The 22,524-nt window shown below is 46.0% G+C and overlaps 1 protein-coding gene across 5 annotated transcripts in view; it reads right to left on the bottom strand.

The window, feature by feature from the left end:
* The window catches only part of SYT17 (synaptotagmin 17), an 84,006-nt gene that overhangs the window by 22,769 nt on the left and 38,713 nt on the right, over positions 1-22,524 (bottom strand). For all 5 annotated transcript variants that reach the window (XM_045459832.1, XM_045459834.1, XM_045459833.1 and 2 more), the window contains exons 6-7: positions 12,406-12,526; positions 10,711-10,866 (exon numbers count right to left, since the gene is read on the bottom strand). In XM_045459832.1, the coding sequence (XP_045315788.1) occupies positions 10,711-10,866; positions 12,406-12,526 (277 nt within the window). The remainder of the gene's footprint in view (positions 1-10,710; positions 10,867-12,405; positions 12,527-22,524) is intronic.

Genomic DNA, 22,524 nt, shown 5'->3' with positions numbered 1-22,524 from the left:
TTCACATGGTCATCAAAGTGTACTTGGTTAAGAGTGAGGAAGACTTGGGAACCAAACAACTTGGGTTGGAAGCCTGGCCCAACCATTCACCAGCTGGATGACCTCGTGGCCCAAGTGACCAGTTATTTCCTACGTAGTAAAGAATTCATTGTGTCCACAGAGTGATCTGGTCTATGCCCTTGGCTCCTGGGAGGTGATCTCCGGGTTTCTGGAATATCCTGCAGGGGCTGTGTTTGCCTCAGGGCCCTGGCCACTGGACAATGTGATTTATGGGGAGAGCTTTGGGGTCTCCTGGAGGAACTGACGATGAGAGGTATTAGCTGGACCTCTGGGAGGTGCTGGAGGCTGAAGTTCAGCTGTCAGAGAGTGCAAGATGGAGCCCCAGTACAAGTTCTGGACACCAAAGGCTCGGTGAACTCCCCTAATTGGTAATATTCTATGCACAGTGCACACCTAGTGACCAGGAAGAGGCAGCGCCATCCAGGACTCCTTGCGGAGAAAATGACCGGAGGCTCCGCATCTGGACCCGTTCTGGACTCTGCCCTGTGTGTCTCCTTCCTGGGCCGATTTTCATTTGTGTCCTTCTGCCACCATGAGACTGTAGTCATAAGTAGCACTTTCTGGAGTCCTGTGAGTCATTCTTGTGCACCATTGAAACTGCACGGTCACAGGGACCCTGTCTTTCTAGCCGGCTGGTCTGAAGTGAGGACAGGGCAGTCTTGTGGGGACCATTCTCGCAGACTTTGCAGTTGGCTCGACTCACTGCAATCCCTTTCTCTGAGCTTCAGTTTCCCCAATGAATAATGGCCACCTTATAAGTTTACTGAAAGAGCAAATGAGATAATGAACTCACAGGGGTTTCACGATAAATATAATGTCCCCACTGTTCAGTCAAGGAAACTGAGCCTCACCAAGGCAAAGCCACTTGCCCACAGTCACGGTCTGAGGCCAGGGCTGGCTGAATTCAACCACAGCGCGATACTGCCTCCTCGTGACTTGCTAATGCTTTCTGGGAAGGGAAGGACAGTCGTGGGGCCCCTGAGCTAGTGGTCCAGCAACCTGGTAAGGAACTCATGGAATGTCTGGGGGGTAAGTCCCCACTCCCATCCTGATGGTCTCCACCATACTTCTCTCTTTTCCCCTTCTGTTCCTCTTTCCCTCTAATCTTTTTACTCTGCTGATCACAGTACATCATTTCTCTTGATCTGTCTGTAAGTTCACTCTTTCCTCCATCATCTCCATTCTGCCTCTGAGCCCATCCAGCAAATATCTGATTTGTCATTCTACTTTGCCGTGAGAAAATTTCCAGTTGGTTCTTTTTTCTGTTTCTCTACTAACCTGCAACATTCTCTCCATACCATTCTTTCCAAGAGGATTCACGCTTACTTCTTGGAGCATGGTTGTTAAGAACTTCTCTAACGTCTCTGTGTGATCATTCCAATATCTGGGTCATCTTGCAGTGGGTGCCTGCTGATTATATTTCCTCTGACAATTTGCCAGACTTTGCTGGTTCTTTGTGAACCAGGTCATTCTGGAGTGTATCCTGGACATTTTGAATATTATATCATGAGACTCTAGGTCTTGTTTAAATCCTTCTAAATAGGGGCGGCTGGGTGGCTCAATTGATTAAGCATCCAACTTCAGCTCAGGTCATGATCTCGTGGTTTGTGAGTTTAAGCCCTGCATCAGGCTCTGCAGCCTGAGTCCAATCTTCTGTCTCCCTCTCTCTCTGCCCCTACCCTGCTCCCACTCTCTTTCTCTCTCAAAAATGAAAATAATAAAAAATTATTTTTAAATAAATAAATAAATAAATAAATCCTTCTAAATATATTGGTTTTTCAGTTGCATCAGGCAACTGACTAGGTTAGGTTCAGACCACATGTTCTAACCCGCCTTCTATATGCTGTTTTTCCAATGTCAGTTAGTTTTCAAGGTCTTTTCAGTGCTATTCCTATCTGTCCCCAAGGGGCCAGCTCCAGACCCGGGTGGTAGTCTACACTTTGTAGTTCGGTTCTCAAAGTCTCCCATGTACTGCTTAGGGTCATATCCACTCACGAGCAGCTCGAGGTGAGCCCAGGAGTTCATATGTAAGTTCATGGGCTTCCTTCTGGGGCTGGCTTCCTCTCTGCAATCTTCCCCACACTCTGGCCCACAGGGGCCCACTTTCATTACCCTCTGTCCAGAAAGCGGAGGCTTTGGTCTCCATGCTCGGCCGCTCGCTTCCTGTGACCGGATCTGGGTCTTGGCTGGAGCCAAGCGCCTACCGCCGGGTCCTCCCACACACTGCCAACCCCAGGGCACTTCAGGGAGCACAAGCCGGTCTGGTTCTATGGCTGAGTTGGCACAGCTTTCGTGTCAATCCCTGGCTCGTGGACACTGTACCAGCTGGCAGCTTTGGGGTGACGATGATTAGGTGAGGGAGCTAGGCTAGGGAGACAGCCACAGGCAGCCGGGCCGAGCCGTTAACCTCAAAAGCGCCAGCATTTCAACTCTTACACACTGGAATTATTCAAATGACAGGCATGATTTTCCAAGGGGCTATTTCTGGGGTGGACAAGGCCACATGCTGATTTGCCTTTACTTCCCATCATAGGAATAATTTGCTACATTTTACACAAGAGAAAGTCCAGACTCAGAGGGGTGGAGTCCTCTGCTTGAAGTCACACAGCTGGCTAACAGTGGGGCCAAGATTCAAGTCCAAGTCTGTATAACTCCAGAGTCCGTCCGCTCCTCTATGGCAACATCCATCATCATCACCGTCACCATCACATTGGTGTTCACGGAGCATGAACTGTGTACAAGGCACCGTGTAAGGCTTTTTATATGATGTACTGAGGTCGGAAGGGTGTAAGAGGAGGAAACTGAGGTTCGGGAAAGGGATGTCCCTGACCCAAGGTCACATGCACTTGCTACATGGTAAGGGTGTCATGTGAACCAAGCTGTATGTCACCCCGATCCATACTCTGAATGGCTGTGCACCCGTTTCTCTAGGAGGCAGAGCTGCGCCTGGTGCCCAGTCAGTTGGGCAGGGAGAGGAGACAGAGGCTGTGGGGAGGCTGGAGAGGAGGCGTGGCAGAGGTGGGCTGAGCCCAGATGCTGGGGAACATCTGTGGCCCCGAACAAGCCCACAGCATCTCTCCATCTCGAGAGAGTTTCTGGCTCTCGCAGAAAGGCTCTGCCCCTCTCAGACTGGCCTCCTCTCCTCTCCTCGGCTGGAAGCCCTCGGCTTTTCCAACGTCCTGCTTCCCAAACCCCAACACTTTTTCCAGCGGGTCCTCCACTGCCCGATCAGCCCTGAAGTCTTCCCAGGTGCGAAGGTAGCAGCATCGCTCCAGACCTTCTATCTCACCCTCCACCACGCGACCCCGCCCACCTCATCATACCAGCAGATTCAATGAACCAATTTGATGCTAGAGCTGCAGAAAACCAAGCAATTATGGAAGCAGACCAGGTGCCTTGGAACTCACTCTCGAAGAGAGGCCTGGGAGGCCTCCAAGCAGACAGTGGGGTGAGGAGGGAGGCAGAACAGTGTGGGCGAATGCTGCTAACCCAGGCTGTGCAAGAGAATCACCTGGGGAGCCGTGAAACACATACCCCCTTCTCCTTCCCCAAACACAGATGCTCTGGCTCATTCAGTTGCTCTGGCCTGGGGCCTGGGACTCAGGAGTTTTTAAAGTCCCAACATAATATATGTAATTTTTTTTTTCAAAAAAATTTTTTTACATTTATTTATTTTTGAGAAACAGAGTGAGACAAAGTGTGACCGGGGGAGGGGCAGAGAGAGAAGGAGACACAGAATCTGAAGCAGGCTCCAGGCTCTGAGCAAGCGGTCAGCACAGAGCCTGATGTGGGGCTCGAACCCACGAACCGTGAGGTCATGACTTGAGCCAAAGTCGGATGCTCAACCGACTGAGCCACCCAGGCACCCCAATATATGTATTTTTTAAGTGTTTATTTTATTTTTGAGAGAGAGATAGAGCACCAGCAGCAGAGGGGCAGACAGAGGGAGACACAGAATCTGAGGCAGGCTCCAGGCTCTGAGATGTCAGCACAGAGCCAAACGCAGGGCTTGAACCCATGAACCGGAGATCATGACTTGAGCCGAAGTCGGACACTTAATCGACTGACCCACCCAGGTGCCCCTATAAAATAAGTTTTCCTTCCCTTTTTGGGTTTTCCACAGAAACTCTGACTTTAAGTTTAGCAAGTGGGTAGAAAATATTATTTATTTGTGTGTACTGCCCTGCTTTCTTTCAGAAAAGCCTTAAGGTGGACCTAGCTATATAAATATGGCGTCTCCTGAGCAATAATAATAATAGCTACACTGATGGGGCACTTTCTCTGAGCCAAGCACCATTCTATGCCTTTGTGTACATTATTAACCCAGTTTGGACTTGACAATAATCTACTGATGTAGGAACCATTATCCCCATTTTACAGATGAGGAAGGTGAGGCAAAAAAGAGGTCAAGGCAAGCGCCAAGATCATAGAACGAACCCCTGGGCATCTGGCTCCAGGGAGTGGCCCCTAACCATGACATTTAGGTCCTTCAAGTGACAATGAAAGGACAGGGACTTTTCTCAGGAAAACAGTGGGCAAGGGGCCAGCCTCAGCATCCACGTACTACTCTGAACCGCCTGCGTTCTGTGGAGCTCCAGCTGCATTTCTTGTTTTTGTTTTTTAAATTGTCATAAAATATGCGCAACATAAAATTTACACTTACACACTTTTAGGTATTCAATGCAGTGGCATTGAGATGATTCCGATTGTGGCAGAACCACCGCACTATCCTTCTCCAGAAGCTTTTATCTTCCCAAACTAGAATTCCACACCCGCCAACAAATTAGTCCCCATTCTCCTCCCCCACCCAGCCCCGGTTAAACCTCTATTCTATTTTCTGTCTCTATCGATTTGTCTACTCTAGGCATCTCATATAAATGGGATTATATAGCATTTGACCTTTCATATCTGCCTTATTTCATGTAGCAGGATGCGTTCAAGGTTCATCCGCTTTGTAGCACGTCACCATTTCCCTCCTTTGAAGGCTGGATAACAGTCCACTGAAGGGACAGGTCACATTTTGTTTATCCATTTAGCCATCTATTGACGGACACCTGGGCTGCTTCCACCTTCTAGCTACTGGGAATCATATCGCTATGAGCGTGGATACGCCAATGTCTGTTTTGAGTCCCGTTTTCGATTCTTTTGGGGATATACCCAGAGCGCAATTGCTGGACCACATAGTAATTCTATTTTTAATTTTTTGCAGAGGCACCATCAATCTGCATTTCTATTTTTCCTTCTTTTCTTCCCCCACTTCCAATAATAGCCCACTAACCACAGTGGCCAAATCCACTTTACTTTCCCCGGAAAACCTTTGGGCTGCATGTTTCTCCCCCATGAGTTGAAAAGCCACCCCACACCCCCTTTTTAAACTTCAGCTGCAGAAGTCACCTGATTGAAAACTGCAGAAGAACCCTCATCCCACACAGGAAAGTAACTGCCAAGAAAGCCCTGCCCGCCAGCTAATTACAGGCTTTTACCAGGATTCTCCACAAATGCTCAAAGTGCAGATCAACCTTACTTTGGTTGGGAAGTGTTTGGAAACAAGCTAATAGGTAGGTTTCAGATCTTTAGCCTGGAGATGACAGCTCTTTCCCCTAGCTGATAAATAAAGCAAGTTAGAACATTCTAGATTTGAATTCAGGACAATTCCTCAATTGCCTAGATAGATACTAGTTCAATCTGTATTTCTTTTATTATTGCAGCCAGGGCCCTTCATGAAAAATGCCATCCCAGCTGGGATTTCCACTCACAGCTATGGTTCTCAACCCTGACTGCATTGCTTTAAACATCTGGGGTGCCTTAAAAATACACATACACATATACAGAGAGAGAGCTGAGACCCCAGACTCAGTCCAGTTGGTCAGAGTCTCTGGGAGTGGGGTCTGGCCATTGGTGGCACTTTAAAGCTCCCAGTCGATTCTGAAATACATACAGCCAGAGTTAAGAATCCCTTAGTGAAGAAGGCAGGGAGACCTGAGATTCTTCCTTCTCTAGAAAGAATATTTTCAATGGGCTTTAAGCTGGCAAGAGGTGCCCTCGAGCTAGGAGCCTGAAACCCCAACATTTATAAATTTTTGAAAAATGTTTATTTATTTTTCAGAGAGAAAGAGAGACAAAACAAGCAGGGGATGGGCAGAAAGAGAGGGAGACACAGAATCAGAAGCAGGCTCCAGGCTCTGAGCTGTCAGCACAGAACCTGACGGGGCCTCGAACTCATGAACTGTGAGATCATGACCTGAGCCCAAGTCAGATACTCAACCAACTGAGCCACCCAGGCACCCCTCAAAAACCCCAACATTTAAACAAGAGAAGCAGGTCTTCCACAAATGGAGAGCACGGGCCTTGTCTGATAACTGCCACCATAAGTGCAGGGGGGTGACTGAGAGATGTATGGGGGTGGGGGCGGGAGAGCTGCCCCAGTTTGAGGCTTCTGCCCTGCGGTGTTCACATACGGGACTCAAGGCTTCAAAACACCTCTGAACGGATGTCGAAATTTTCTGTCCTTCTGGGTATTTTTCTGCTGCAAGGTTCTTACCACATTATCTCAAGCTCTGTCACATGCCCCTGACCTCCCCACACCCTCCCTCGCCCCCCACTATGTGTAATCTCTGCTGTTACTGTACTACACCAGGGGACGGCATATAATGCGATTATAAAAAATAAGGAGCTAGGCCCACTAACATTTGCATTGACCTGGAGGGACTGCACACGTTCGTTTGTTAATGAAACAAAAGCAAGTTTCAGAGTAGTGTCCACAGAACAGTCCCAAAAGCTCCATGAGAGCAGGAAGAGCCGGGGCTGTTTTGTTCACTGCTATTTTCCCAGCCCTCGGAAACAGTGTCTGGGACAGCGCACGTGCTCAATACATACTTCCTGAATTAATGAATAACTTCTTTTTTATTTATTTTTTTTTTCAATGTTTATTTATTTTTGGGACAGAGAGAGACAGAGCATGAACGGGAGAGGGGCAGAGAGAGAGGGAGACACAGAATCGGAAATAGGCTCCAGGCTCTGAGCCATCAGCCCAGAGCCCGACGCGGGGCTCGAACTCACGGACCGCGAGATCGTGACCTGGCTGAAGTCGGACGCTTAACCGACTGCGCCACCCAGGCGCCCCAATAACTTCTTTTTTAAAAAGAAATGTTTATTTATTGATTTCGGCAGGGGGGAGGGGCAGAGAGAGAGGGAGAGAGAGAACCCCAAGCAGGCTCTACACTGTCAGCACAGACCTGGACACCGGGCTCAAACTCACGAAACCTGAGATCATGACCTGAGCCGTAATCAAGAATCTGACACTAAACCGACTAGCCACCCAGATATCCCTAATGAATAACTTCTTAAAGGAGCTGAATTTTCTGTATGTGGATGATGTTTGTGTGAATAAGGAAGAAAGTGTGAAATGATACATACCAGGACGCTCAAGGTGGTGACCAGTGACTTAAGGGAGAAGGGACTAGAAGGGGGATGAAGAAGAGAGTAAAACTGCCTTTTAATAATAATTAACAGGGGCGCCTGGGTGGCTCAGTGGTTTAAGCGTCCGACTTCGGCTCAGGTCATGATCTCACGGTCCGTGAGTTCGAGGCCCACGTCCGGCTCTGTGCTGACAGCTGGAATCCTGGAGCCTGCTTTGGATTCTGTGTCTCCCTCGCTCTCTGCCCCTCCCCCGCTCATGCTCTGTCTCTATCAAAAAATAAATGTTAAAAAAAATTTTTTTTAAATAATAATTAACAGTTACTGGAGCACCTGGGCGGCTCAATCGGTTTAGCATCTGACTCTTGATTTCAGCTCAGGTCATGATTTCGAAATCGTGAGTTCGAGCCCCAAGTTGGGCTCTGTGCGGACAAGGTGGTATCTGCTTGGGATTCTCTCTCTCTCTCTCTCTCTCTCTCTCTCTCTCTCTCTCTCTCTCCCTCCCCCATGCACTCTCTCTCAAAATAAATAAACAAAAAATAATAATAGTTAACGGTTACTAAGTGCTTGCTGTGCACTAGACACAGTGTTTAGCAAAGATTATGTCTTGTTCTCATTTAACCCACATAACAATCTTTCAAGACGTCCTTGTGTAGTTACACCCATTTTATACCCTAGTAAGCATATAGCTGTTAGAGCAATAAATGCTCAAATTTTAGAAGAGATGATTAAAGACACAAAAAAAATAAGAACATTCTTTAAAAAAAAAAAAAAAAAAAAAGCTATGGATGACCGAGAACTGAAAATAAATCCAGGTAAAACCTAGAGCTACGTTGTCCAACTGATAGCCATCATATCTTGCTCAAGGCCACAAAGCCAAGGCCCAGGCCCTGGCTCCACAGCCCATGCATTTAAACCCCCCTGCTCTTCTGATTCTCTGTCCATTCCCATCTTTTGGTTGTGACGGGCGTGTGCTACTTTTGTCATAAAATCTTAAGTAAAGTAAAATACACAAGTGTCAGGGCTTTCCTTATGGGCACTCAATGCCCCCTGGGCCCCCTCCTGATCTCCATGTGCAACATTAAGTCCTTTATTTTCTTTTTTTTTTTATTTTTTTTTATTTTTTAAATTTTTTTTTTTTCAACGTTTATTTATTTTGGGGACAGAGAGAGACAGAGCATGAACGGGGGAGGGGCAGAGAGAGAGAGGGAGACACAGAATCGGAAACAGGCTCCAGGCTCCGAGCCATCAGCCCAGAGCCCGATGCGGGGCTCGAACTCACGGACCGCGAGATCGTGACCTGGCTGAAGTCGGCCGCTTAACCGACTGTGCCACCCAGGCGCCCCAAGTCCTTTATTTTCAGTAGGGCCTTGGGAATCCATATTCCATGCTTGGATCTTATCTTGGTTCAATAAAGCTCCCACTGCCTGCCCTCTACCATTTAAAGATTCAGGGGAATCACTGTCTTCTGTCTTCACCTGAAACCTTGGGGAGAGTGGGACCCTTGGACAGCAGCCATCACAGGCTGCAACAGATAGGACTGTCGTGTCTGCTTAGGGCAATCATCCCCTGAATGGATGCAGACTCTCTGGGTGACAGGCCCTTAGAAAACCCAGAACCAATGTGCCTCAGGGGAGTCCTGGAGCACAGCGCATTTGCAATCTTGGAGATGAGAAGCAATAAGCCCATGCAGAGGAAGCCTCACATGCAACGGCTTTTCAGCCACGGCCTTCTTTCTTGGGAGACCTGCAGCTAAGGGTTTTAGACTAGATCTAAACAGATGAAGCTTCCGACTACTCTGGAGCAGGACTCTTCAGTGTGATGCCAGAACCCCAATGCCAGCACTACCTGCGCGTTTGGGAAAGGCAGACCCCTTCATCTTTGGAGCGAGGAAGACTAGAGCCTGAATCTTGATTCTACCAGTCTGACGCTGGGTGGCTCGCTCAGGTTTTAAGCCTTGGTCTCGGTCCCCAGCCCTGTAAGTCTACGGGGATGATACTGACTTGACAGGGGGAATCATGATAAGTATTAGCGATAATATAAGTGAAGCCCCTCCTATGACGAGGACACAGGAGATAAAAACCATTACTTCTATTGGTTCTATGCTGCGGTAGCCAGCTTCCAAAATGGCTCCCAATGATCCCTAACTCCCAGTATTCACACCCTCCTGTAATCCCCTTCCCCTAGAAGGTGAGCTGGACCCACTGGGTCGCTTTTAGTGAACAGAATACGGCAAAAGTGACGGGACATCATTTCTAAGGTTAGGTTAACAATAAGACTCCGGCTTCCATCTTGCTTCCTCATGTGCCTGCTCTGATGGAAGCCATCTGTTATGCTGTGAGTTACCCCATGGAGAAGCCCACGTGATGAGAAACACAAGAAGGTCACTGGCTGACATCCAGGAAGGAACTGAAGCCTCCAATCCCATGCATCTCCACTGCAAGAAACGGAATCCTGCCAACCGTTGACTATGTGCATAAGCTTAAAAACAGATCCTCCCCCAGATGAGCGTTAAGATGAGACTGCGGCCCCAGCCAATACCTTGAGTGCAGCCTTGTCAGATAACCTCAGCCAGGAGCACCAAGCAACGCTATGCCTGGGTTCCTGAGCCATAGGAACTATGAGCTTAATAAATGTTCACTGTTTTAAGTCACTAAATTCGTTTTGCAGCAATAGATAACTAATACACCCTGAAAACAACCGATTAAATTCAACCAGAGTGGCACATGGAGCCTCTACTTAAACACCATGTCCTCTGGGAAGGCTTTCAAAATCCTCCTGAGTTAGGTGACCCTATTTCCTCATGTTTCCCTATTAGACTATAAGCTACTGGAATGATCATGCCACCAAAACTAACATAGTGAGCACTCATTACTATTTCCAGGTTGTAAGTCCCTTAGTCTTCACGACAAACCTATGAAGCAAGTACTATTATTGCCCATTTCACAGGTGAAGAAACTGAGGCTCAGAGGGGCCAAGCTACTTGCCCAAGTCTTCAGTAATTATGTGGAAGCGCCAGGAAACCTGGCTCCAAAGTTTACATTTGTAATAATCATGCTGTACAGTTTTATGGATCTTGCCCAAGTTCACAAGTGGTAAATGAATTCAAACCCAGGTAGCTGAATACCAGACATGAAGTTCTTAAAGACTGTCCTCTCTACATACCTTCTGTTTTTAGGACAATAAGTGGAATAGCCTCACCTGGAGATCATCAGGATCTGGAACACAACGTACCTGTAAACACTAAGCTGGCATTTTCCAGTTCTTCTTGGGGAACTTTGAAGCTAAAGGATTCATTGTAGAAAGGATCAATTGTTCCTCTTAAGAAGGATGTCTTCTTTGTTTTCACAAGCTTGAGTCCATGTACCAGCTGGATTTTCACAAACGGGTCTGGGAATCGGACACAGCATTATAGAATGTTGGAGCTCATGAAACTCAATCCATCCATCCAACTTGCCATCTATCTGATAACCCAACCACCTACCCATCCTTTCATCACTCTTTATCCCCATCAATCCATTTATCTTTCCATCCATCAGTCCAGGTATCCACCCCTCCTTTTGTTCATCCATCTTCCCAGCCATCCGTCCATTATCCATTCCTCTCTCTTCCCCATCCAGCTGCTTCTCTGCTCATCCCCTTCTCTCTTCCTCCAGCCATCCAAGATTTATTGAGCTCCTCCCATGTGTCAAGCACTGTATGCATTTAACAGATGAAGAAACTGAAGACTCAAGATAGGAAATGATCTACTTAAGATCAGACTAGTGGGAGAAGAGTCAGACCCAGAGCCTGCCCTCATTTTTCTGCCCCTAGAAACCCATTACCTTGTCAGTGAGCCCATAGCACATACGTAGGAGTATCAGAATAGTAACTATCATTCTTAGATCACTTTCTAGTTTACAAAGAGATTCGCGTACCTTATCTAATATTTGTTGAAACAATCCAGTGAGATGGATACTATTATTATCTCAATTTTTCAGATGGAGAAATTGAGGCTTATGGAGGTTAAATAACCTCTTCAAGGTCACATCATTTGTAAGCAGTAGAATTAGGACTTGGTTCAGGCAGTTTGACTTTGGAACGCTTAATCATTTTATCATACTGACTTTCCCATGGTGATGAGTCTGAAACTCTCCAGCCTTAATACCATCTCCTCCAATGGCCCCTTCAAAACCTCTATTTTTATAATGTGGTTTTTGAGAATGCAAGTTGTCTTCTAAATGCAGCTGTCACCTTATAGCAAAAGTGATTTATTTTAGCTACTGTACTTAGAGGAGACAGTAGTTCCTCCACTGAGCTGAAGAGGTCCCAGAGACCCTGGCTACTTTCATGATAATATCCTTTGCTGTCAAGGGAGAAGCTACATACAGATGGAATGGAATCTGTTCCATTTCATTAAAAGTCATGCTTGAATTGGTTTGCTATACAGTCAGACACTTTAAATACAAGTCTTTTCAGAGCTCGGATTTAAAAAGATTCACGGTCTACTTGAAATGAGCTAGGGAAAAAAACCTCAGGGTGTACCCCACACGCCCAGAGACCAGAAGGTGTGGTCAGTGCACACTACCGCCACCTGGAGCATAGCATCTGCATTGCAGGCATAGCATCTGGAAAGGCAAGTAACTTCCTTGGGGCTGCGTGTATACAAAGAGCATGCAGAGGTCAGTAGTTATCACACGTGGTCTCAGTCAAATCCCCGGTTCAAATGGGTTACTGAGATGGCATCATTTACCTGCCTCATCCTAAGAGACATCTGATTCTTTATTTTTCCTCTTGGTCTAACATCCTAGTTCTAAAAGCTATTTGTTTACCCTCACAGGGTCTTCTTAATAGTCTCAGGAATGCAGGAAAAAAAAAAAATCAAGTCCCCATGTCAAACAAACAAAGATGCTACGTTAAGGAAAGGGGGAAGGAAGGGTCACACTGTACCTGAACCTTGGCTCACATCTGTCTGAAGAAGTTGCTTGGCTCGAATGACGTCAACGTTCAGTCTCCCAGCACTTGGGAGATAATTCAGCGACAGAAGCAGCTCCCCCAGCTCTACCTCATTCTGCAGAGAAAAGAAATGGTTGGGAAGTTGCTTTTTTCTTGTATTCCTTTTTGTACCTAGCTTGCAGGAAAGTGATTCCAGCAGCTTATGAATGGGCTTCTGTGGGTGGATCGTTTGACAGTGGGTGCCTCTTTCTTGGGCTTCTCTTTCCCTGCCCTCAATCATCCCACCTATCTCAGAAAGTTCTTTCTGTTCTTAAAATACTTAGCAGTAGTAACAACAAAGCACTGATAATGATAATAAATACATGCTACATATCAAGTACCGTGCTAAGCATTTTCTGTGGAATAAGTAGTTCAATCTTCATAATGAGTCTGTAACATGTTACTATTAACTCTCATTTAATAGATGAGGAAACTGAGGAACAGGATAGTGAAATCGCATGTTCAAGGCCACACAGCTAGAAAATGGCAGCACTGGTGTTTGGACCCAGGGAGGCTGATTCCAGACACTCTGACCACTGTGCTTTTCTGCCTCACAACAGAAGTGGGAGCACCTATGTGGGCAAGAAATCTGTTCTCAACCTGTGGTCCAAACAGAGCCCTGGCTTCTAGCCTCACTATGGCAACACTCAGCCAGTGACATCCCTTGTTAAAAAATACCCATTCCGGGGCACCTGGGTGGCTCAGTCGGTTGGGCGACCGACATCAGCTCAGGTCATGATCTCGCAGTCCGTGAGTTCAAGCCCCGCGTCGGGCTCTGTGCTGACAGCTTAGAGCCTGGAGCCTGTTTCAGATTCTGTGTCTCCCTCTCTCTCTGACCCTCCCTCATTCATGCTCTGTCTCTCTCTGTCTCAAAAATAAATAAATGTTAAAAAAAACATTTTTTTAAAATACCCATTCCTTTGATGTCAACACTACCATGCTTGTGAGAAATTCACCCAGAGCCTGATTCCACACTTCCAAAAGTACCTGGAAAACAGGAGGCCCCACTTCTCTGTCCCATTAAAAAACAAAAAAACAAAAAACAAAACAAACAAACAAAATATATATATATATACACGTTATTGTCAAAACTTGCAACCATATACAGATTTACACAGGCCCGTGTAATGAATCTCTATATACCCACCGCCCAGTGGTAACAACGATCAACATTTTGCTAAAGGATGTTTCATCGTGTCTTAGTCTGTACTTGTCTTTGTTCATACAACAAAATACCATAGATTGGGTGGCTTATAAACCACAAAAACTTCTCACAGTCCTGAAAGCTGGGAGTTCAAGATCAGGGTGCTGGCATGGTTGGGTGAGGGCCATCTTCTGGTCACAGGTTTCTTGTGTCGTCACATGGTAGAAGGGACTGGGGAGCAATGTGGGCCCCTAATCCCATTCAAGGGGGCTCCACCTTCATAACCTAATTACCTCCCAAGGGCCCTATCTTGCAACAGCATCACATTGGATGTTAGGATTCCAGCATATAAATTTTGGGAGGACACAAGCATTCAGAGCATAGCACATCTATACACCGACTTGCAAAAAATTTTAGCTGAAAGTTTTAAAACATGTCCCAGACATGATGTCATTTTACCTGTATATCCTTCAGACTGTATCTCTAAATGACAAGAACATTAAAACAAATATTTTTAGTATGGGAAATTTCCAATCATATTCAAAAGAAAGCAAAAAAGTATAAGGAAACTCCTCATGTCCACCATCACTCAGATTCAATAATTATCTTGATTTACTTATACTCTCATTCAACTCCCCGTATCATTCTGAAGTAATTCCCAAACATCATATTATCTTATCTATAATATTTTAGTATATATCTCTAAAAGATCAGATTGATCTATTTATCCATCCATGTAACCATCCATGAGCTAGCCATCCTCCATCTATTTATTCATTCATCCATCCTTCCTCTACACATCACCCATCCATCTTTCATCCATCCATCAGCCATCCATCCTTCTTTTATCACTCTGTCCATCCATCTGCCCACCCATAATCTCTATCCCTTTCGGTTATCAGTCATTCCAGCAAATTTACGTCAAGCGGCAGCTCTGGAACATAGTTTGGCACATGGTAGATACTCAATAAACATGTGCTGACTGGATCCACAGTCAAGCCAAAAGATTTCTGGGCTGAGTGAGTTAGTCCCCAGACAAGAAGTAACCTCACACATTACCTCAGAGGTTACAAACTGTCAGCCTATAGATAGATGCATTTCATTTGGCCCACATCAGGTTGAAACATAGTAAGTTGCTAATTATTATAAAAATCAAGAATCAAGACATCACACTTTCAAAAAAAGTTCTGGATTTCTTGCCTTTCTTGAACAATGAAGGTCCGGCAAGGCTGGGCTCCACATCCCCACCTCGTAACATCTGGCCACAGTGCGGCCCACCCTCCCCACCCCCGGATGGGACCTGCCTGCTTCATCTCACTATGTCCCCATCTATCCTTCACTGCTTTACAGGCAAGCTTGCAGGTTTTTAAAGACAAGAATGGCCAACTCAGTGTGCTGATTCATCAGGGAAGTTCAGACAGCCCCTATACACAGCTGTAAGGGGTTTCCCCCTTGTTCTTTAAGGCCTGGAAGACGCAGTATCCTCAGAGCCTGACTCTGCAGACATATTTATCCTGAGGCGAGAAATGCAGAGAATTCTCCAGGGAGAAGCATTCATATCCTTGTAGACTTAGAGCAAAGACTTCCCTGGTTCTACAACTAACCAGCTGCTCAACTCATGATACAGCTCTCCAGGTAGGGATCATAAGGTGTACTTCAGTCCACTGAGCTGGTGAAAAATAAATTCAACACATCTAATGTCATCGAGGGTAATTCATTTAAAGATAGGCCCAACCTAGGGACAAAACTGTATGGCAGGAAATCAGCCTACAGAGATAGACCAGTGGTTCTCATATGGGGACAATGTTGCCGCCCCTAACTCCCCCGGGGACATTTTCCACTGTCTAAAGACATTTTGGGTTGTCACAACTGAGGTGGGGGACGCCAGGGAAGCTAGTGGGTAGAGGTCAGGGATGCTGCTCAACATCCTGCAGTGTACAAGACTGCCCCCTCCGCCCCCCAAAACAAAGAATGGTCCAGCCCGAAATGGCAACAGTGCTCAGACTGAGATACGGGTTAGAAGAGAGAAAGGGGGACAGATGTCTCTTTTAGGATAGCAAAAGAAGGAAATATCCGTCGACTCCATAGTTCCATTTTCAGGAATTACCCCATCAATGTACCTTACTGTGTGTCAAGATGTGCACACAAGGTCTCTGACCCTCCCCCATTCATGCTCTGTCTCTCTCTGTCTCAAAAATAAATAAACGTTAAAAAAAAATTAAAAAATAAAATTAAAAACAAAAATGGGGCGCCTGAGTGGCTCAGTCGGTTAAGCGGCCGACTTCGGCTCAGGTCATGATCTCGCGGTCCGTGAGTTCGAGCCCCGCGTCGGGCTCTGTGCTGACAGCTCAGAGCCTGGAGCCTGTTTCAGATTCTGTGTCTCCCTCTCTCTGACCCTCCCCCATTCATGCTCTGTCTCTCTCTGTCTCAAAAATAAATAAACGTTAAAAAAAAAATTAAAAAAAAAAAGATGTGCACACAAGGATAATAAATACAGTATCATGACTTTGATAGATTGATTGTGGGTCATGCCATGCAAGGAGTGGGGAACAACATAGTCCCTGCCTCCATGAACATACACTGTGGTTTGACAGAGAGAGAGTAAACAGACTAAAAAAGACACAAATGGAGGCACCTCAGTTGGTTAAGCATCTGACTCTTGGTTTTGGCTCAGGTCATGATCGTGAGTTTGAGCCCCATGCTGTCATTGCAGAGCCTGCTTGGGATTCTCTCCCCCTCTCGGCCCCTCCCCCACTCGCACACTCTCTCAAAATAAATAAATAAACTTAAAGGAAAAAAAAAGTCACAAATGAGGTGATTTCAGATAATGCTGAATATGAGGGGTGCCTGCGTGGCTCAGTCAGTTAAGCATCCAACTTCGGCTCAGGTCATGATCTCATGATTTGTGGGTTCAAGCCCCGCATTGGGCTCTGTGCTGACAGCTCAGAGCCTGGAGACTGCTTCGGATTCTGTGTCTCCCTCTCTCTGTGCTCCTCCCCACTCACTCTCTCTGACTCTCTCTCTCAAAAATAAACATTAAAAAATTAAAGAAAAAATTTTTTAATTAAAAAAAAAAAAAGAAAAATCCAGCAGGGTAGGGAGATGAGGGACGTTTCTGGGGCGCGGGAAATACTCTGTATCTTGATTATAGTGGCAGTTACATGCATGCATTTGCCAAAAATCAACAAGCTACGTATTTAAAAATGTATGTATTTATCGTATGTAAATTATACCTTAGTAAAGTTGATTAAGAGGGGAGATATGAAATAACCAAACAGGGAAGAATATTATTAGCATTTGTCAGATCTCGGACATGGTTACCTGGGTATTTGTTTTATTCTTTTAAGTTAGAAATATTTCATTTAAAAACATAACACAAACATTTAAAAAGCAAGCACGAAATCCCAGGCAGGGTAAGAGAATGGTGACTGGTGGGGCACATGTGGGGGCCGTCATGTCAGCCAGGGTGCTCAGGCAAGGCCTCTGTGAGGTGAGGTTTGAGGAAGGCCTAATGGAAGTGAGGTGGAGAGGGGGACACACCAGGCAGAGGGGTGGGAAGAGGGAGAGACGCAGGAAGAGAATGAAGGCCAGAGTGGCTGGAGTGAGGTAAGAGGTGGATTCTAGAAAGATCCATGGCAGCTAAAGAAAGCTGCCCAGTGGCTGACCTGTGGGAGTATGTCCACCCCAGAGGTCCTTACAGGAAATGGAAAAAGGAGCAAGGCCAGTTACAGGGCTCTCAGCGCGTAAGGGGCCCTCAAGCCCTTTCCAGAGTGAAGAGAGTTGCTCTTTTCCTCTCTGGGGGCCACTGACCAACCTTCAACAAGGCAGCTGCTAGTGTCATCCTCTATCTTCTGCTTTCTAAGAAAATTGTTTTTCATGTCAAAAAAAAAAAAAAAGCTCTTTTATTCCTCTTTCTCCTCGAAGGTTATGAGCAGCTGCTCTCTCCAGCTCTCCCCCACCATCCCCTCCGACACACACCTATCAAGGTTTTCACGCTGTATTTTTCCAAGGGAAGTGGTCCCATTGGTCCACTACTCCTTCTCTCTGCCTCACCTTGGGAGTGATCAATTTGCAAGACAGTTGTCTCAAATTCAGGGAACAGTTGGCAGAAATAAAAAAGAGGGCTAGTTGAGCAATATCCAAGGGTTCACTGATTTATTTAATTAACATTTATTCTACAGTTACTCAGTCCTAGGCACCGGGACATCATGATCGTGATAATTACGGCAAACCTGTATTGCGAAATCACCCTGGGGCAGGCACTGACTCTGGCTCATTTCTGCCCCTCCACAGCTCTGGAGGTTCCCATGTTACAGAGGAAAGAATCTGGGCTCAGAGAAGCCGAGTGACGTGCTCAAGATCATATTATAAATAAGGACAGGAGGCAAGCTCAGCCCACTCATTAACTCTTACAAAATGTGGCTGGTAACAAAAGTACAATGCCACCAACAATTCGGCTTATGGGTGGGGAGCAGGAAAAATACAAAAACAAATCAAAATTCCAGTGGCCTCACACTCACTGGGTTGGCTAGAAAAACAACAACAACGACCAGAAAATAACAAGTGTTGATGCAGATGTGGAGAAATTGGAAGCCTGGGTGCTGCTGGCGGGAATATAAAATGGTGTCGCCACTGTGCTACTTGCCTGGTTCTTCCTCAAAAGGATAAACCTAGAGTTACCACATGACCCAGCAATTCTCCTTGGTATTGCCATTCTCCCAAGAGAACAGAAAAACTTGTACGTGAATGTTCATGGTTGCACTATTCACAATAGCCAAAAGGTGGAAGTGGGCTAAATGTCCACCAATGGATGAATGGATGAACAAAATGTAGCATAACCATCGGACAGAAAGTTATAAAAGGGAATGAAGGAGTGATACATGCTACAATATTTTGTAGCTGAACCCTGGAAACATTATGGTAGCTGAAAGAAGCCAGATACAAAATCATTTATGGTATGATTCTATTTCTGAGACATCCAGAACAGGTAAATCTAGACTGACAGAGAGCAAATTGGTGGTTGCTAGGATCTGTAGGAGACAGGCTGGGGGCTAGCGGGACAGATATGGGGAGTGACTCCTCAGTGGGCATGGGTCTCTTTTGGAATGATGAAAATATTCTGGAACTAGAGAGAGGTGATGGTTACACAACACCGAGAACGTACTAAATGCCACTGAGCTGTATACACTTTAAAATGGTTAGACTGAGCAGCACCTGGGTGGCTTAGTTCGTTAAGCGACCATCTCTTGATTTCGGCTCAGGTTGTGATCTCGTGATCGCAGGATCAAGCCCTGCATCGGGCTCTGTGCTGAGTGAAGCCTGCTTGGGATTCCCCCTCTCCCTCTGCTGTCTCTAAATAAATAAATAATCTTGAAAACAAAAAGTTTAGATTGACATTATGTAAATTTTACCTCAATGAAAACAAATTATGGGTCCTAAGTGTTAATGAGCCACATAAACCTGACCTAGTGCAAGACATAGTAAAGTACAACCCATTCTTGGGAGGGGCATGGTCAGGGAAGGCTTCCCAGAGGAGGCATTCAAGTTAAGTATTTTTTTAACGTTTTATTATTTATTTTTGAGAGAGAGAGAGACAGAGCATGAGTGGGGGAGGGGCAGAGAGAGAGGGAGACACAGAATCTGAAGCAGGCTCTAGGCTCTGGGCTGTCGGCACAGGCACAGAGCCTGACATGGGGCTCGAACCCACGAACCGTGAGATCATGACTTGAGCCAGAGTCGGATGCTTGACCGACTGAGCCACCCAGGTGTGCCCCTCGAGTTAAGTCTTTCTTTAAAAAAAAATTTTTTTTTTTAACATTTATTTATTTTTGAGACAGAGAGAGACAGAGCATGAACAGAGGAGGGGCAGAGAGAGGGAGACACAGAATCCGAAGCAGGCTCCAGGCTCTGAGCTGTCAGCACAGAGCCCGACGCGGGGCTCGAACTCACGGACCATGAGATCGTGACCTGAGCCGAAGTCGGACGCTTAACCGACCAAGCCACCCAGGTGCCCCACGAGTTAAGTCTTTCAAGATAAGTAGGATGGGGGCGCCTGGCTGGCCCAGTCGGTGGAGCACGCGACTTTTGATCTTGGGATTGTGAGTTTCAAGCCTGCCATTGGGTGTGGAGATTACTTAAAAAAAAAAGAGGGGCGCCCGGGTGGCTCAGTAGGTTAAGTGTTGGACTCCTGATTTTGGCTCAGGTCATGTTCTCACAGTTTACGAGATCAAGCCCCGAGCTGGGCTCTGCACTGAGCAGGGAGCCTGCCTGGGATTCTCTCTCTCTGCCCTCCCCTGCTCATGCTCTCTCTCTCTCTGTCTGTCTCAAAATAAATAAACTTAAAAAGGTAAGTAGGATGTATTAACTAACTGTATCATGGTAATCACTTCAAAATATATGTGTATCAAATCATGACATTGTACACCTTCAACTTACATATTGTTATATGTCACCTATATCTCAATAAAACTAGGACAAAAAAGATAGGTAGGATTTTGCCCAGGAAATATTTCAGGGAAGGACACTCCATGCAGATGGACCCGAGTAACAGAACCATGCACTACAGTCCCACTACCCTTTGCTGTTCTGGTCCTGAAGTTCTTGATTTCAAAAGATAAAGTCCCAAGTAACTTGCTATTAACAGTAAAGCAGGCAAAGATGGTTACTAATTTGGATTTCTAAATAAATTAATGAGGATTCTCTTCACAAATAACATCACACCCACTTATTTGTACTCTTGGTTTTTATATTTTCCTTTGCTTTTTAAATGGGGAAGATGATGCTGGCTTCACCCTCAGGCAGAACAGGTATGTGCTGTGGATATCCCCAACCTCCATTTCAAGTAAAAAAAAGAGAGGGGCGCCTGGGTGGCTCAGTCGGTTAAGCGTCTGATGTCGGCTGAGGTCATGATCTCACGGTCTGTGGGTTCGAGTCCTGCGTCGGGCTCTGTGCTGACAGCTCGGAGCCTGGAGCCTGCTTCGGATTCTGTGTCTCCCTCTCCCTCTGATCTCCCCTACTCACACTCTGTCTTTCTCTCAAAAATAAAAAAAAAAAAAAACATAAAAAATTTTAAAAAAGAGAGAGAAATACATTTTGGGGCAAGAATTTAATATTTGATATTCAGAAATAATTCTGAAGTAATCACTGTGGAGAAAGTCAACCATTGCTGTTCTCTTGAGTGACTTATGATGACAGGTGCCATAATTTTCAGGGCTTGGGATCTCAAGGTTGTATCTCAGCCCAGCCCCCAAGAAAGTGGAGGGTTCTCACTAAACTCACAGGGCCTTTGTTCCAGAATGTGTGACACATCTGAACAATAACATCCACTCAGACATCAAAAACTACGGCTCTAAACAATCTGAAGGCAAAAATGTCCCTGGAGGATTCCTGAAGACAGCATCTTCCTTGTCCCTCCTCCCTAGAAATATCCGATGCTAAATTTGAAAGCTGACCGGCAGCCAGATGGTAAGGAACTTAGATTACAGAACAGAAAAAGCAGGACCATCTAGCTCAGTAACTCCCCAACTTGCCCCACCCTCCCCGGAAGAATCATGGAATTTATGGTGATCTTTGTGGACACCTATGAAGTATTGGCCCCTGAAACTTACATCAACCTGGGGCAATTTTTCCCTCCCTCACACCTCTAGGGACATTTGGCAATGTCTGGAGAGATTTTTTTTGTTGTCACAAATTGGGAGGGGGTTGCTACTGACGTGTGGGGGGTTGAGGCCAGGGATGCTGTTAAAAATCCTAAAAAGTGCAGGATACCTCCACCCCAGCCCCCCAACAAAGAATAATCTGGCCCAAAATGTCAACAGTACTGAAATATTAACTAATATTCTCTTCGTATCCATGATTCTAGCCTGGACAAATGTTAATACCAACCAAAGACTGAATTTTTCTCCAATAGATACGACGAGAGTCTATTCACTACCTCAGCTAAGCTTGTCTTGGGTCTTCTTCTCCAGATTGAAGGAGGCCAAAGTACCAGCTGAAAGCCACATATCAAGTACAATTTCTATCCTTCTGCTTCCTCTTTGAGCCTTTCTTCTTTGCTGTAAGCAGAAACCCAAGCACCCGACACAAAACCCAGGAAGTGGGCTCAGCCTCCCCAGGAAGAACGGATTGCTTATTCTGGGAGATTGCTTATTCTCCAACGCTATGAAGTCTCCCTTCTCCCACCCAAATTTAGTCAGATAAGGTTGGCATGTCAGAGCTGGATAATTTGGTCCAACACTCTGGTTTAGAAAAGAAAACAGAACCGGGCCATTCTCTTGCTTCCCTAATTAACACCCTCCATCCACCGCTCTTAGAATGAAATCCAAAGTCCTTAGCCTAATCTAGGGGTGCCTGGCTGGCTCAGTCAGAAGAGCATGTGACTCTTGATCACATGGGTCATGGGTTTGAACCCCACCTTGGGTAGAGAGATTACTTAAATAAATAAACTTTAAAACAACAACAATAACAAGTCCTTCGCCTCATCTACAACAAGATTTGTCAACCTCGGTACTATCTGGGGCTAGATCATTCTGTCTTGTGGGGGCAGTCCTGTGCACTGTAGGATGTTTAACAGCATCCCTGGACTCCATCTACTCGATGCCAGTAGCATACCACCCCCAAGTGTGACAACCCCAAATGTCTCTCTACATCACCAAACATCCTCTGAGGGCAAAACCCCCCAACTGGGAACCAATGCTCTGCCAGGATCTAAATAATTTGACCCCAGCCTACACCTCAGACCTCACCCACCAGCCCCATCTGCCTTCTTTCTATTCCTTGAAAACAAGACCATTCCTGCCGCAGGGTCTTTGCACCTGCTATTGCCTCAGCTTGGGAACATCAACTCAAACATCACCGCCTCAACCACGCTTTCCAAGACCACCCAGCTGAAAATAGTCCCCGAGCCTCCCTCCCTCTCAATTGCTTGTTTT

Source organism: Leopardus geoffroyi, chromosome E3 (genome assembly GCF_018350155.1).
Source record: "Leopardus geoffroyi isolate Oge1 chromosome E3, O.geoffroyi_Oge1_pat1.0, whole genome shotgun sequence".
In the NCBI taxonomy this organism is placed as follows: domain Eukaryota; kingdom Metazoa; phylum Chordata; class Mammalia; order Carnivora; family Felidae; genus Leopardus; species Leopardus geoffroyi.
The sequence above is the reverse complement of the archived record's forward strand: the minus strand, read 5'-3'. Positions and strand labels throughout refer to the sequence as shown.